A 16,191-nucleotide genomic window follows, 5' to 3' on the forward strand; every position below is an offset into this window, starting at 1 on the left:
GGATCAGCTGCTGGCATCAGGTGGGACCCTTGGGTCAAACCTTGACTTCTGATTGGCTAAATAAGTAGATCAGCTTATTCAGAAGACAACTAATAGAGGACATCTTTGCCTCGGGAGTCCCCTGGCACAGAGAGCCTGAGACAATTGAGCTGGAAATGGATTGGACTGAATAAGAATATGACAGAGAGATGGGAGAGTGAATGTTCTGGATAAATGATGGATTGATCTGTATTTGGCATATCAGTGAAATATTGAAAAGCACTGTCAACATTTGCTAGAGATTTTTACTGTATCATCTTTGATGTTGCAGTCAAACTGCAAAAGTACAGATGATCAACAGACTGTAGCAAAACTTAAACTGAAAGCATCTGATCTTAACCCACTTGGTGGGTAGTGTTTAGTGTACAGGTGTCAGCTCTATCAGGTACATCGTCTACTTATATTTGAATGGTCTCAGCTCACTAAAGGCGACAAGGGAGGGAGAGGAAGAGAGGAGCGAGGTAGAAACTAGGGCACTGTTATCTGGCCCCTTTTTACCAACCACCAGGCAGAAAGCAGAGAATGAGAAAGAAAGAGCCTTGGAGAGAAGGAGAGGACACCAGCAGTGAAGTGAAGCTTTAGTCTGGACGTGGGAACCTCCAGAGTCAACATCTGACACCAAGGACCTGAAGAAAAACAGCACAAAGACAACCTTGACTGACTCGCACACTCGCAGGGACGTGCAAACCTGCGTCATTGGCTCGGAAAAGACCACAAACATGTTCGAGGAGCAGGCGACCAAGGTCAAAATCACATCCGTGGTGATCGTCGTCGGCATGTCAGCAATGCTGGCGGCGGTGGTGACTGACCACTGGGCTGTGCTCAGCCCCCGGGTGGAGAAGCTCAACGCCACCTGCGAGGCGGCCCACTTTGGCCTCTGGAGGCTCTGCAAGAAGAGCATCTTCATCGTGGAAGAGGACCCTCAGGGCAAAGGCTGCGGGCCAATCAGCTTACCTGGAGGTAAGTTGAGGTCAAGGTGATCTTCATGTCTTATTTATCTTTAATTTAATCTGATTTGTGGATTTGTTGTGTGGTAGCTGATGGAAAGCTTTCCTGGCTTGAGTTTTCAGGAGTTATAGTGAGAAGATGAAAACTTTGTGACATGTGGATTGGAGTTGGTGAATAATAATTAGAGCTCTATAAAACCATATAATTGAATAGATAAAATACCAAGAAAAAAATTCATTCCTCCTAAAACTATTTTTAGGAGGAACTGGAAACAAACCCATTCTCTAAACGTGTGAGGCTCAAGTGTCAGTGTGAGCCTGCAACAGTGCTGGTCAGCTTTTTTTTTTTCCATCTGTGCAGCTGTCCCTTTCTCTATTTTCTCCTTTCACACGCATACAATGCCACATGCCAGCACATATGTTGGCACGTGCTGGCATGTGTGCATGCATTCACACAAACTCACACACACACACACGGACATGTGCTTGGACTGAATGTTTAACAGCTCTATGACCAGCTTCCCAGCGAACCATTATTATCTTCCTCAGAGGAAGTCACTGAACAGACTGCCAATTAAGCACATTCCAACGGCTGAAGTCAAGTTCGCAACGGAAGTGCGAATGGAGTTTTTATTTTATTTTTTTGCCGTACTTCACAGTTAACACGACTTTGTTGATTTTGTTCCGTTCGGGCTCTTCAACCTTCAGAGTACAAAGAGAAATAAAAGTCAGTTTATCTCACAGCCTTTTCCTCTAATTTCCCTGCTGTTTCTCAGAAAACAGCATAGTCTTACATCATTTGTCAAAATACAGTCTGACTCTTTCTATATTAAAATGAAAGCTCGGATGCTTTTTAACTGATACCTCTTTTGTCTTGTCTGACTCATAGTGTCAAAACAGATTTGCAACTGGCTTTGATCAAAATAGACATATAACTGTCTAGAGAGCCATTTTTAAGGATTTTTTTCTGATGCCGCTGATAAACAGCGTTTTGAAGGATGCTTAAATTCACTCAGCTGTGGAAAGAACTCCATTAATTGCAAGCTGTTAAAAAAAAGAAAGCAAAAGTACAAGAGAGCCAAAGATGGTGCAAAATCTGTCAAAAAGTCAGGTAATTTTCAAAGTCATTTTAGAAGTCCTTTTGGATACTTGCGTAACATTTCATACTGTAACTCTGAAAATAAGTCAAAAACACAAGTCAAGCTTTTATTTAAGACTCTTTTTCCACCAAAAAAAAAAAGTCTTTAATTAGAAACTCTCTCTGAACAGAGCCAGCCCTGGGGGTAAAGAGTGTCTCTCCCTGGCCTCTGGCTGTGTGTGCGTGCCTTGCAGCTTAACTGAAAGATTTCGCTCTGACTCTGTCATTGACTTTGCCTCCGGCTTCAGCACCTCAGGATCAGCGCAGGCCTTAATGAAGTGTGGCTTCCCGCTCCAGCTCATGAGTTAGATTACACCTGGGAGACTCAGGAGGAATGAAGAAGACTTGGGGGGAAAGAAACAGACGATTGCTTGGGCGTGTAAAGGCAGGAATGCCCATGTGGAGAGAGCGAGACTGGGTGCTCTTTTAGAGAGTCTGAAGATGGAGGAGAGAGATGGGACTTTCTGTCAGGAAAGATGATGCTGCACCTTATTTTACTGCATGTATCTCATGCAAATTGAGGTGGAGGCAAAAGGCAGGTGGAAAAGAAGTGTGACAGCTACCTGTCATAAAAATCTGAACACCTTGCAAAAACAGTCACAGATACATTTTTGTGTTTTAAGACCTTTGATGGGGATTTGTTTTCGTCGTGGACAAGTCAGTCACCTGTGGAATGCATGAAGGGCAGCATGTAGTATGACAAATGATCCAGTCACAACCATCACAGCCTGACAGAAGCACTAAAACAGTGTCGGAATATTTGTGCGAAATCTCAAGTGCTTCTCTGGCGCCACACCAAGAGTTCAGCTTAGCCTTAAGTTTGTTTCCATTTCTCCGGGTCTGCAGTGAGAAACAAAAAAAATATACCAGCTGTTTTGTCAGACACCCCTTGGCTACATTCCCACAACTACCATGATGCTTTCACATCTGGGTAATGAGAGAAAATGAGTCACTCTTATATCAACTGAAAAGATTAAGAGATTTTGGTGTGTGGTTGCCCTAGCATTTTACTCCCACGACAGGCTGAATAGTTTTGGTTACACAAGCCCATCTCTTCTCATTTGTGACCCTGTTGCTCTCTGTAGGCATGGCGGTGCTTCTCTAGTTCTAGCTTCCTTTTATGCACTGTAATCCAAAGACGTCGCAGGGCAAGACGCTGATTGGTCAGCCTATTTTGTGCTTTGTGTCACTGAACATCCTTACCAGGCTGACTGACCCGCTCCAGTGCCCAGGAAAAGGTGTCAAAACGCATCCTCTGAGATGCTTTTCTCCACTTCCATCCACCAGATCAGTCTGCCAGGTCTGCGCAGTTTGACATGAGGCGAGAGAGGACTGCGGAAGAAACAGCCGTCCTCTGCCTTCAGAGGTCTTCTTGTTTCTTGATGGAGTGCTATGAGGCTGAGCGGTGAGGGTTTAGGTAGAGCGCACATTGTATGTGCCTAAAATACTCGAGTGTCTTTTTTTTTTTTTTTTTACATAAGGGGGCTTTTGTTTGAATTTAAAAAGCCAGGCAACAAAACCGTGCAACTAGGTCTGCCTTGAAAAGTAAAATTGACTGTTCTAATTGATTGCAGACAACAGCTAAAATCCAATTAGTGTGGCTGGCCATGCAGTTCTAATTAATTACTTTGATAGTTTAGGATTTATTAGTCCAGGCGACAAATATGACACCAAAATATGTGGAATATGTACAAGCATGCCAGATTCTGAAGACAAGCAAAAGCAAGCAGAGGGGCTGACTGGCTAACACCTGTGTTACCTTATCTGCTTCTAAATTTAATGTGTCAAGCATAAAAAGAAGAAAAAAAACAGGTTGCTCATGAGTGCACTATAACAGATTACATCCTTGATGAAGAGTATACCCAAGCAAGCAGCAGTTATTGGACTTAATAACACAGATTTGCATTTTCCCCAAACAGAGGGGGAGTCAGTCGTCATGAGGAGCGTACACAAACCCCTTTTTTCATATAGACACAATTACACAGCTTTTGCGAAAGGGGTTGCGTAACAGCGGCAGCAAAGCAGTGAACCCAAATGACTTTTGAAATTAGCTTCCCACAAATGACGCATGACAGCTTGAGTGCTGTAAAAACCAAACAAACCCTTTATGGATCGCATCCTGCAGCTCGGCTGGGAAATCAAGAGCACAAATGGTGCTTTTGTGCGCACGTATGTGTTCCTTCACATATGTGCTCAGAGAAGCGAGGGAGAAGAGTTCATTATCAATGATGTTTTAGTGCTTCCAAGTAGAGCAGGGTGATATGGCCAAAAATATTTATCACGATATATATTTGAAAATTTGCGATAACGATATAACCGACGATATAATTGATGCGAGACAAAATACAACTCCACAACATTACTAGCGCAAAAAGACAACCTTCCATTTATTTTCACTTAAACAAGAAGCTGGTTTTTATGTACATTAAAGCTTTATAAAAATGTAACAGTGCAAATGCAAATTCCTTGCTGAAAGTTTAACCAAAAGGCATTTCCAGTAGAAATGGGCTGACATATCCTGAGCATAACCATGTATAATATCCACTGAAGTTAAAAAGAGGTGCTTTGCAACATTAAACTGCAGTGTGCAGTACGTATTTTTCGGACCATAAGGTGCACGGGATTATAAGGCACGTTAAGCGAAACAAAGCAGTCAGATAAATCAAACTTTATTAAACTCAGTCTTCTTGCTTCCTCCACTTCTGTACCATTGATTCATTAATGTTGAATTCTCTGGCAGCTGCTCTATTCCCATGTTGTTGCAGTATATTAATGACTAACCTCGTATTGTGGATGGATTATCTCAGTTGTTCTCCTGACTGAAGTTTGGTCCGTTTACAGTATCCTGCCATGCGATTGCATTTGTCTCTAACCATGAAGAACCTTCACGTTAACTTTTATAAGTGGAAAAGTGTTAGTGTTCGTCCTCCAGCTTCACTGTTTATGTTATGCTAACATAGCTGTGTCACTAGCGATCACGTAGCACATCATTATATACCAGCTAGCCCAACTTCAGTAACCCTACAAACGTCACTGCTGTTTAGTTTCCTATCTTCATTTATGTTGGAAGTGATAGCAGAACTGTACGTTTGATTTTTTTCAGAAATCTCTCCGTCAGAACATGCTATATCATGCTTAGGTAACTAGCAAAACTAGCGAGCTAACTTCCGCTAGCTTCCTGCTAACTTCTAACTCCGTTAAATGTAATAACTTTTGTTTTCATGGATGCCTGGAAGTTAAACTTTATAGTTACACCTGGTAAAGCAGCAATGCTGATCGTTTTATTAAAGATGAAAGAATTTAGACAGTTTTTAACTCTAAGTGATGCTGCAGTGTTGTTTGACCTGAAGAATACGGAGTTTAGGACCCAGATTACTCCCAGATTTAAGAGCATCTTAGTCCGACAAATATGACAATAACAACGGCCGCTTGCATGTTCTGCAAAAAAATGTGCTTTGTTGTGTATCTGACGGACAAACACCAAACCAGTTCCACATCACGGAAGTTGCACCATTTTTACAAACCAATTCTGGTTCATCTGTTTCACTCAACAATCGGCCATGTGCGTATGAAAACAAAGGCACTGCGCATGCGCGTTTTACTCCCATTCTATCGCGATATTTCATTTTCCTATCGTTGCCTAACATTATACCGGTATTACCGTGAACGGTATAATATGGCCCAGCCCTACTTCCAAGAGGTCAACCATCATGGTGTTTTTTTGGAGCTCCAAAAAACACCTTCAAGTATAAAAGCTTGCCTCTGACACAGTGCCTTTCAAATGCCCTCGATTCATAGACACAGTAGAACCAACATCCCCTTGAGCCACCCTTTTCTCTTTCTTTCCAACCACGCTCTGAGCGCAGAGCCCAAAACTGCGGAGGTGTGTCGCTGGAATTTGGTATTCAGAAAACAACTCACAGCTTCAAAATTTCAGATGAATCATTCCACGATATGTAAATTAGAAATATATAAAAAGAAATTACAGAGCTCAGGGCTGGTGTCGCTTGCAGGATGAGCAGAGGACTAAGAAACTTTACTGTTTTAAATTTCATAATAAAGGTCAGGACACACACAGGAGACATGAGGGTAGTGAGGACTCTCCTGTGCTGTTTTGTCCCAGATACTGGTGCTCAGGTAGAATAGCCATTCAAATACCACCATGATACATCCCATTCACATTGACCCAGAACTACCCGGTCGCTCTGTTTAGCTAGAAAACCAGAACAGTTTCCTAATTACCTAATATTATGTTTTCTTTGACAATCCTGCAGCAAATTCTGTACAATCTTCTAGATTATTATGTTTAAAAACATAGAAGCAATTCTGTTTAACCGTAGTGCAAAAACCACAGGAATGCTTAACTGGGGGAAGACTGAAAGGAAGAGCTAAGGTGGAAGAAAGAAACGGGCATAGTGACAGGTAGAGCGAGGAGGATGAAGAGTAAGGAATGGGTAAATTGGAAGCTGAACATCAAAGATAGAAGGTGGCAGCAGCAGAGTTTAATGGAAAGAGGTGAAACTAAAATGACAGGCGATAGCTCGTCCTAATCACTCTCCCCTGGAACTAAATCTCCACATTACCCTGACTGCAAGGTCGATGATACGCACCCAGATGTTCTCTTCTTCTGTGAATGCTCACTGTTTAGATTAACCATCGTGCTTGATTTGGGGTTTTTTTTTAACTATTTGTGGGCAGCGTGCGTTTGCTAAAATTCAAAATGTTAATGTTTGTGCTGGATTGCAATCATACTAACAACAGGGTAACCGTAACTTGGCAACAGAAGTTACAATTTTTTGGCACGCACAAAGCAGCAGTGCGGTTAAATTGTTTTGATGAATCACGTATGCATATCTCCACGATGCCGGCGGCTTTTGACACCTCGGATAGAAAATGTGTTGAGCTGCCCGCCCTGTCTTCTGTCTGTTTTAAGCAATGAGGAAAAGAGAGATTTATTCTCTGGACTTTTCATCTTCTAACACTTTGAGTTTTTCTAGTTATGTGGTATGATCTTTTTTTTTCGTTCAATGAATCAGCAAATCACATAATGTAACAAAAATGATTATGTGGAGACTGGCATGCTACTTTTGCAACAACAACAAAAAATCTGAGGCTCTGATTTAACTTTGAAGCTACAAACAAGTTCTGTTAAAGCTTTTACATTATAAAAAATGCAGTTGAAAGATCATAATGTGAAATATCTGTTAGGTACTAGGTATACAAGTCATAATGATGACTTAGTTTGTTAACCATCAACCTGTATTTTTCCAGATTTATTGCACATACATCTGTGTATTATTTTTAAAATACATAAATCCCACTTATAGTTGTGTGCTACAGTGTGTTTCATAAACTTTCACTCCCCAAGGGTTACTGGAATTAGATTAAATTTTAATTGAAAGTGTCGTAACATTGTGCGTAGCTACAGCTCCATGCTGCAACATTAACAATGAGGCTCTATTATTTCCATGCTTTCCACAGAGGTCATCAGCTTGTTAGAATGGAGACTGAGCACTGTTAAATCCTGCCCACACTGGAGGGAAAAACAATACATTGCTCTTTAATGACTTTGTATTGTCACCATTTGTGTTCCATCTAGATTGTTAAGCTATTTCTCCAAGCTGTCTTGCTCATGTAAAAGCAGCATCGTGACTATATACTTTACAGTCTATAGGGTTTGCAGAATCTGGCCCAAAGCAGAGAAAGTATCCAGCGTTCTCAAGTCTATTTATTATGTTGAAATGGAGTGGCTGTGTCATTATGACCATTTCACAATAAACAAAATATCAGTTTAATGCATTAGATGAATGTAGACAGCTAGGTGTGATCAAGCATCTACTGAACTTTGCTTTTGAACCGGGTTCAACCTGACTCGCTGTGTTTGTATGATGAGATGTTTTAGATCTCTAATCAACACTTAATTATTGGAAGTATCTGTCTGAATTCAAGTCTGCAACAGCCTGAAAACACAACACAGGCTATAAAAATGTCTGCGAATGTCTGGCGCTTAGGGGGCAGCAGTTGGACAATATTCAACTTTGTTTTTTTGACGAGCAGCTAGTGACAGCTAATAGAAGAAAACAGACTGAAATCAAAGACTTACTTAAAAGTGCAGCAAATTTCAGGGGATAAATCACTGTTATCCACATAAACTGCAAACAGACGGGGAAGCTTCAGAGGACTAGCAACAACCATTTTTTATGACTTTCAACATTGAAACTCTCAATCAGGATAAAACAATTAAAGAGCGGTTTTGTCTTTTGGAGCTTCTTTGCGTAATTCTAAGGGTCTTTTATTTGTCTTATCTTTGTGTGGAAGGCAGATAATGGTCTTCAGAGAGACAGGAGAAAATCTCACAGCCACACAAACACATATTAAGTCAGATTAGATTAGCCTCAGAGATAAAAACGCTTAATGAGAGATGACCGATAAAAAGAATTTATTGTGTATTATATAATATATTGTTTTAATAATATCTGTATAATGTCTGTGCTGCTCTTTGACCTCGGCCCCACCTCCAGCCTCACACACACACACCCATGCACACGCTCACACATACGAGCACAGTCCCTTTGATATGCTTTTACATGTGCAAATAGCATTCAGGCTAGCCAAGACCTGCAGCAGCCTGTTGCTAGGTTACCTCTTTAGTGATTCTTTCTCATCCCGAGTAACAAACAGCCCCACTGTTGCCTGGTACACACACGTAGTACATGCACACACACACGCAGACATATAGGCAGACACCGGCACACAAACATTGTCCATCTCTGTGTAGACAGAGAAAGCACCTGTCTGCTTTATGGGTTTAATCTCAGCGAGAAGGGAACGAAGGGACACTCGCTTGGCCTTTAAGGTCCACTCCACCTCTCGCTCTCAGCCAAGCTGCCTTCAGAGGCAACAAATAGATAAATGTGTGGGAAATGACTGCACCCAGGAATCATTTTTCTACAGCTATGAGGTTATTTTGAAGATTGTGGTCAAAGGAGCAGAGTTTGGGCAAGCAAAGTGCAGAGATGCATCATTCCCTTGTAGAAATCGGTGTGAACTCATTTCAGAGGAATACAGCCAACAGGGGAGACAGTGAAGGATTTAAGTATAAACTTTATTCTAAGATGATGGCACGCCACAGAACACTGCTATGACTTGGAGGGGGTGTTGAGCACACTGGGATCATAAAGCCAAAGAGGAACTTCAGCCATTATCATTGTTGATTTTTTAAGTGTTGTGAGTATTAAGGACGCCACAGAACCGTGCAGCAGAGAATATTTGACGCTAACCTTTTTGTAGTGGTCACCATCAAACGACATGGAGGGCTGTTTCTTATTTATACATCTAAGTTTGTTTGTTTGTTTTTGAATTGTTTTCATATGTCCTTAATCGACCACTTAGCATTAATTTGGAGAATGCTAGCATTTTACAGTCTAAATTAGCTTACCTGTAAAAGAAAGAAGCAAACTTGGGACTACTTTCTTTTTATTTAATTTACATAAATTCACCAGCCACCTTATAAGGTATGCCTAGCTGGTACTAGGTTGGACCTCGTTTTGACTTCATTGCTGCCTTAATTCTTCATGCCATAGATTCAATAAGGTCCTGGAAACATTCCTCAGAGATTTTGTCCGTATTGACATTATTGCATCACACAGTTGTTGCAGATTTGTCTGCAGCACATCCATGATCCAAATCTCCTGTTCTACCACAATCTGGTGACTGTGGAGTCATTGTCATGTTCAGGAAATCAGTTTGAGATGATCTGAGTGATTCAATATCCTCCTGGAAGCAGCCATTAAAAGGTGGGTACACTGTGGTCATAAATGGGTGGACACCCATATGGAAAAGAAAAAGAAAAATCTTGACTTGCATCAGATGTGGCCTACTTCATGTAAGGCTTATATGATTTATTCATGAAAGGGGCCACTTTCTCATTACTTTCATATATTGTTTTAGTAAGTATCCAAAACATACAAGTTTCATTTATATAATTTTTCCAAGGGATCTTATATCTGTTTTCACTCTTGTATGCTTTTCATACAAGTTTCACACAAGACAGATACAAACTTTATAGGATTTATATATATAACTTTTCCATATGGGCATGGTCAGCAAGAATACTCAGGTGGGCTGTGGTGTTTAAATACTGCTAAGTTGGTACTAAGGGACCGAAGGTGCGCCAAGAAATTAATCAGAAACTGAATTCTTTATTAATCCGGAAGGAAATTATGTGGTCACAGCTGCTCCAAGACAGTAAGAACACAAGTTAAAGTATCAGCTCTTACTTTCTTTCTCTTTCCCCCACTTCACTACACCACCAGCAGCAGTTTGAAACTTTGAACTAAGGCAGGAAGGCTCCATGCTTTCATGGTGTTTATGTCAGATTCTGACTTGACCATTTGAATTTCGGGGGAGAAACCGAGACTCATCGGACCAGACAAAGTTTTTCCAATCTTCTATTCTCCAGTTTTGATGAGCCCATATAAATTGTCTACTGTAGTCTATTTGCGTCATGGCTCAATGTGTTGTGTGGTCAGAGTGCTCTTCTGCATACCTTGTTTGTAACAAGTTTCTTTGACCTCTGGCATCGATGAGACATTTTCACCCAGGGCACTGGATATATTCTCTTTTTTGGACATTCTCTGCGAATCATAGAAATGGTTGTGTGAGAAAATGCCAGTAGACCAGCCCATCTGTTCCTTCGATTTCCTTTTTATTCCTATTCAGTTTGAGCTTTAGTATGTTTTCTTGACAATATGTACATGCCTAAAAGCCTAACAGCATTTTATTTGCAATATATATCAGATTTTCCACTCACCCTGTGGGCAATCTTAATCCTTCAAACACGGGTCTTTTGCCAGAGGCATGAGAGTTTAAGGGTCCTGCACAGCATCTTTGCTGTTCCTAGGACTGTGCTCTACTGGACAGAGATCTCAGATGTCGTTTGTGGGATCTGATGGAACCACTCACCCTTGGCACTTGGCACTTCTCAGACTTTACATCTTCCTTTTTTCTGATGTTGCTATGATTCGTTATAGCTACATCTGTCACTATGACCTTCTTCCTCTGCTTGTCGACTACTACTATGCACACTTGGTTAGCCATCATCAGCTTGATCATCTGTATCTGGATCCATCTGCATCTAGAAGTCCCACAGGATCTTCATTCTCAACCTCCCTTGTGGGCTGCCACTTTACATATAGCCACACACAGAGTTTAGATGTTTAGATGTTCATTGTCACAACAGTATTACAAAAAGAAACATTTGCTATTGTGAGCACACAGTGCTCACAATAGTCTTATGCACCATTTAATGTAGTGTATCAGTCATAACTGTAAAATGTCAGTCAGTAATGTTACCTTGCTACCAGATCTACGTAGGTGGAAGCTGTTCAGCTTTGTCAGTGTGATCAATCGGCAGCTCTGGTGTGGACTGGAGTCGTTAGAGCATCCCACAGACTGTACTGTGAAAATTGCCATCCTTCACAGCAAAGGGACATAAAGATTTAAGTCCAGAATACTGCTCGTTAGAAGTAATAAATCAAGAACATTGTATATGAACACAAAACACAGATTTATATTAACAATAATTAACTTCCAAAAAAGTTACAAGTTACAGTATAGTATGATTATCAGGTGTTTCATGCGTGTGAAATTAGTTCTAGATACACAAGGCATGAGTTTCATAAAGTCTATTGATAGAATAATAGCTGATAAATAAGGTAGTTTAAAGCACAGCATGGACAAAAACTAGGTTTAGGTTAGTAGAAATGCAACAAACCACAATCCCTGTTTAGTTTGTCATAGTTTTGTATATGTATGTGCGCGTGTGCGTGTGTGGGGACCAAAATCTGACATTTACTATACTGGTGGGGAGTTTCTGCACCGTGGGGACCAAAATCCAGGTCCCCTCGGGGTTGAAAGCAATTTTCACACTCAAAATGTGGTTTTAGTGTCAGGGTTACAATTAGGTTATGGTTAGGTTTAGGGTAAGGGTCAGGGTTAGGCATTCATTTTGGATGGTTAGGGTTAGGGGCTAGGGAAAGCATTATGTCAATGGGATGTCCCCACGAGGATAGCAAACCAGACGTGTGTGTGTGTGTGTGTGTGTGTGTGTGTGTGTGTGTGTGTGTGTGTGTGTGTGTGTGTGTGTGTGTGTGTGTGTGTAATTAATTCATATGGTTTTCTAACAGACTACAAGGATTCAGTCAGCACTATTGTCTCACCCTCTTGTTTCATCTCCCCTCTTTCTTTCTCTCTCACCTCTTTTCCCCATCGTTTCTTACTCTGCAGCAAAAAACTGCTCCTACTTCAAACACTTTACGTCGGGGGAGGAAGCTGAAGTTTTTGAAGTCAAGACCCAGAAAGGTGGGTGTTTCCTCAAAGCCACACAGGCTACATGTGTTACAACAGCATCCAACTCTGAAAAAAACAGGCAGAACGCTGTGGTTTGCCTTTTGATTTTCCATATAATAAGATAAAGCTTTAACATAAATACAATGCACACCATTTCGCTCAGAAATCAGATGAGAAATGAATCTTCTACAGCCTCAGATTTGATCTTTTTATCCCTTTTGTATTTTCAAAGTAAATGTGATTCAGTGAAAAAGCGACTCTCTTCTTATGATGACAAGCTGATGCTTTTAACTTCAGGTAGAGAGAAAGACACACTGCACACAGACATAAAGATATACATTTAGAGAACACTGCTTTAGATAAACGTTATAGGTACGCTCCACGGGTACAGTATATGTATATATGCACTACACAGTATGCACTATATATTCTCAGTTTTTTAATTCAGGTGCTTTAGGTCCCATCTCCATAGGTGTATGAAATCAAGCATCTAGCCATGAAGTCAGCCTTTACAAACATCTATTAAAAAATGGGTCACTCTAAAAAGCACATTGAATTTCTCTCTTCCTAGATTTTCCATCACCAACTGAGTGCTGTGTTATATGGAAGTGTTTAGCCACAAATAGGCAAACCAGGGTTGCCATGGTGTGTATAAGTCACCGTTACTCTGCTGACTCAAAGACTGCAGAGTGACAAACCTCCTGCAGCCTTAACACTGGCAAAACTGTCTGCCAGGAGCTTCGTAGCAGGGGTTTGAATGGCTGAGCAGCTCCTGTAGGTGTAATTTGTAGCTTGCCAAGTACTTTTGTCCATATAGTGTAAAGACAGGGCAGGACATTTACAGTACCCTGTAAACACTAATGAAATTTGCTAATATCAAGAATATTTTAAAAAATAGATGAATGGGAAAAACAAGAATTCATAGTTTTATCTTGTAGTAGAATAATACAAGATAAATATACTTTCATATGATAATAATATGTGCAGAAATACATGAAAAAATATATGTAAAATATTTATGGGTATAGTTGCTGCTTTATGTGTGGATTTTTATGGTGTATTGAGCCGTGTTTGACTTCTACAGATTCATGCTTTATTATGGTGCTTATATGACTCCATGTAAAGGCATTTATAATATGTTTCATACAAGTATGGCTGGAAACATCACTTACAACACTGAGACCAAAAAAACCCCAAATGCAATAAACAATATATATGATATTTTTTAAAGTCTAAAAAGAAATTATAACAGAAAACTTTACGTAGAATAAAATACAAGAAACAACATCAAATTCAGACTGTCTGAAAACACCTGTTCAGCAGTGAGGCACAAACAGGTAACTGTGTCTGAAATGTACAAACACTGGGATGCATTCACATACCTTCATACACACAGACAAAAGTCCTGAAAAACAACCTGCACTGGAAAGACGGAGTGTAAGGTTGTTTTACACTCTGTGTTATTCCCCAGCCAGGGTGCTGAAATGGAATAGGACGCTCCAAGGATCATTTGAGTCACAGCTGGAGTGTTACAGAGAAGAAAAGAATAGATTGTCTTTATCTGGAAAACAGACAAAATAGAAGAGGGCGGGAAGAGAGCGACAAGTTCTAATCATCTTGTTATAAGCCTTCAGTATCTTATCTGTCATGCAAGCGGCATTATTGCCAGTTTGGATAAATGGCTGTTGTTTTAAAAGTGGGGCTAATTTAAAGGCTAATTATCTGTGACACAACTCGGCTGAGCGCAATACTGAAACAATTATTATGTTAACGATACTGTAATCCTCCCCTTCTGTTCCTACCCACTGTCTCGGTTTTTAATCACCTCCACTTTCTCTTCTTCCCCTGCTCTCAAAGACGACCGTGTTTACTGTATTTTTCCCTCTCTTCGTTTCCCCTTTTCGTTCATCTACTTCTTACTAATTTCTACTAATTTTTTTCTTCTCTTTCTGCAGAGTACAATATCTCAGCAGCAGCCATTGCCATCTTCAGTCTGTTCTTCATGATCCTGGGAACCCTGTGTGTAATCTTCTCCTTTGGGAAAGGGCGGGACTATCTGCTCCGGCCTGCTGGGATGTTTTTTGCCTTTGCAGGTCAGCTATTACAGATGATTTTGCCTTGTATTTACAGCTCAATATGAGCTGTGTCATTGTCATTGTGTTGCACACCCTCTTCACTGGTGATAAATGTTACTTATGCAGAGTTAATAAAATTGTTTCATGTTTGTGAGAGACAGAGAGAGAGAGGTGTCAAATGCCGATAGAGTTGATGTTTCTCTGAGGTGACAATTTCAAATATCTAAGTGTTAAATTACCTATGATTGGTGTGAGCGCCGATCTGTTCCAAACTTAAAATAAAACTGACAATCTTCTAGTATAAACGAGAAACTGTGACAGCGTTTGACTGAACCGTCTTGACAACACAAATGGCATGAATGCAAATGAAGCATCTGCTTTTTCTGAAGCCGATTATAACCAGTTCTCTCTTTCTGGCATGCAGGCCTTTGCATCATCATCTCTGTCGAAGTAATGCGCCAGTCTGTGAAGCGCATGATCGCCAGTGATGAGACCATCTGGATTGAATACTACTACTCCTGGTCATTTACCTGCGCCTGTGCCTCCTTTACGCTGCTCATCCTCAGTGGAGTCGCCCTGCTCCTCATCTCCATGCCTCACATGCCACGTAACCCCTGGGAGACATGCATGGACGCTGAGCCTGACACCTTAGATTAGCCACAGGTGATGTAACAGCTATATCTTTAAAAAAAAAAAGAAAGAAAAAAACCCACACACTCTCACACACACAAACAACTGTAACTATAACCAACTTTACTCTGAAAGGAGATGTTTTCTCTTTCTGTTATTATTGCGATCAATTTTCCAAAGCATTAAAAGATTTTCTGCATCATTTCTCATGATCACATCCATTGGTTTCATTCAGTGTTTACCAAAATATTAACACAAAATATCAACACGTTGTAGAACAATTGGGACCAAGAACTGTTTAAAAGTTGGTAAGTTATATCTGAGATCTGAGACTGATTTGCCAAGACTCATCTTTATTCTGTATTTCTAAAAGCTCCTATTTTTCTTAAAATTCATATTTTCAAGTAACTATGACTTAGGTTACAGTACCAGAAAGAAGTAAATATCGTTGTGACAATAAATAAATCAATGATTGGCAAAAGCTGTGTGACATCTGAAGATTGGATTCCTTCAAACAGTCCCAGGCTTTTTTTTTTTCGTCATTTTTGTCTGTATGTCAACCAGTAAATCATTCCTGAAGTGTTACCGCATTAAAGGAAATTAAGTCTGAAGTTTTTCTGCTTAGCCTATATTTGGCTAGTGCCGACATGTCAGCATCTTTCACACAAACTACAGGCAGCCAAGACAGTGTCTTACTGACCAAAGCAATTGTAAGGAGGATTTTGGTGCAACACTGTATAGTTCTGTGTGACCAATTTACCCCAGTGACAGCCAGAAACCTCGAGCAACAATTCACCAATCAGTCAGGCACCAGTGGTTGCTAGGCCGTCACCAGCTGGTCTCAAGGCCTGTGTGACTGGGTCTTCAGGGGTCACTGTCAAGAGCCTATATAATGCCAGGTTTTGATGAGGTGTAAATATAATAGATCAGCAGTTTGATTTTTTAATACTGGATATTGGATCCAACAAGTGGATGGCTATAACTGAGGAATGAATCAGCCTAAAGTATTATG

The 16,191-nt window shown here is 40.5% G+C and overlaps 1 protein-coding gene across 1 annotated transcript; it reads left to right on the plus strand.

The window, feature by feature from the left end:
- The first annotated feature begins 549 nt into the window (after nt 1-549).
- LOC113020868 (voltage-dependent calcium channel gamma-1 subunit-like) lies at nt 550-15,662 on the plus strand. The gene is made up of 4 exons (XM_026165137.2): nt 550-999; nt 12,412-12,486; nt 14,430-14,567; nt 14,974-15,662. The coding sequence occupies exons 1-4, from the start codon at nt 759-761 to the stop codon at nt 15,204-15,206; spliced, it is 687 nt and encodes a 228-aa protein (XP_026020922.1). The 5' UTR covers nt 550-758; the 3' UTR covers nt 15,207-15,662.
- Nucleotides 15,663-16,191: the final 529 nt, after the last annotated feature.

This window comes from Astatotilapia calliptera, chromosome 4, assembly GCF_964374335.1.
Source record: "Astatotilapia calliptera chromosome 4, fAstCal68.1, whole genome shotgun sequence".
Classification (NCBI taxonomy): Eukaryota; Metazoa; Chordata; class Actinopteri; order Cichliformes; family Cichlidae; genus Astatotilapia; species Astatotilapia calliptera.

Excerpts from the sequence above, each read along its gene's own strand:
- LOC113020868 (XM_026165137.2), top strand. The coding sequence starts at position 759 with ATGTTCGAGGAGCAGGCGACCAAGGTCAAAATCACATCCGTGGTGATC. Across the intron at positions 1,000-12,411 it reads GCCAATCAGCTTACCTGGAG|CAAAAAACTGCTCCTACTTC; the intron begins GTAAGTTGAGGT and ends CTTACTCTGCAG. Across the intron at positions 14,568-14,973 it reads GATGTTTTTTGCCTTTGCAG|GCCTTTGCATCATCATCTCT; the intron begins GTCAGCTATTAC and ends TCTGGCATGCAG.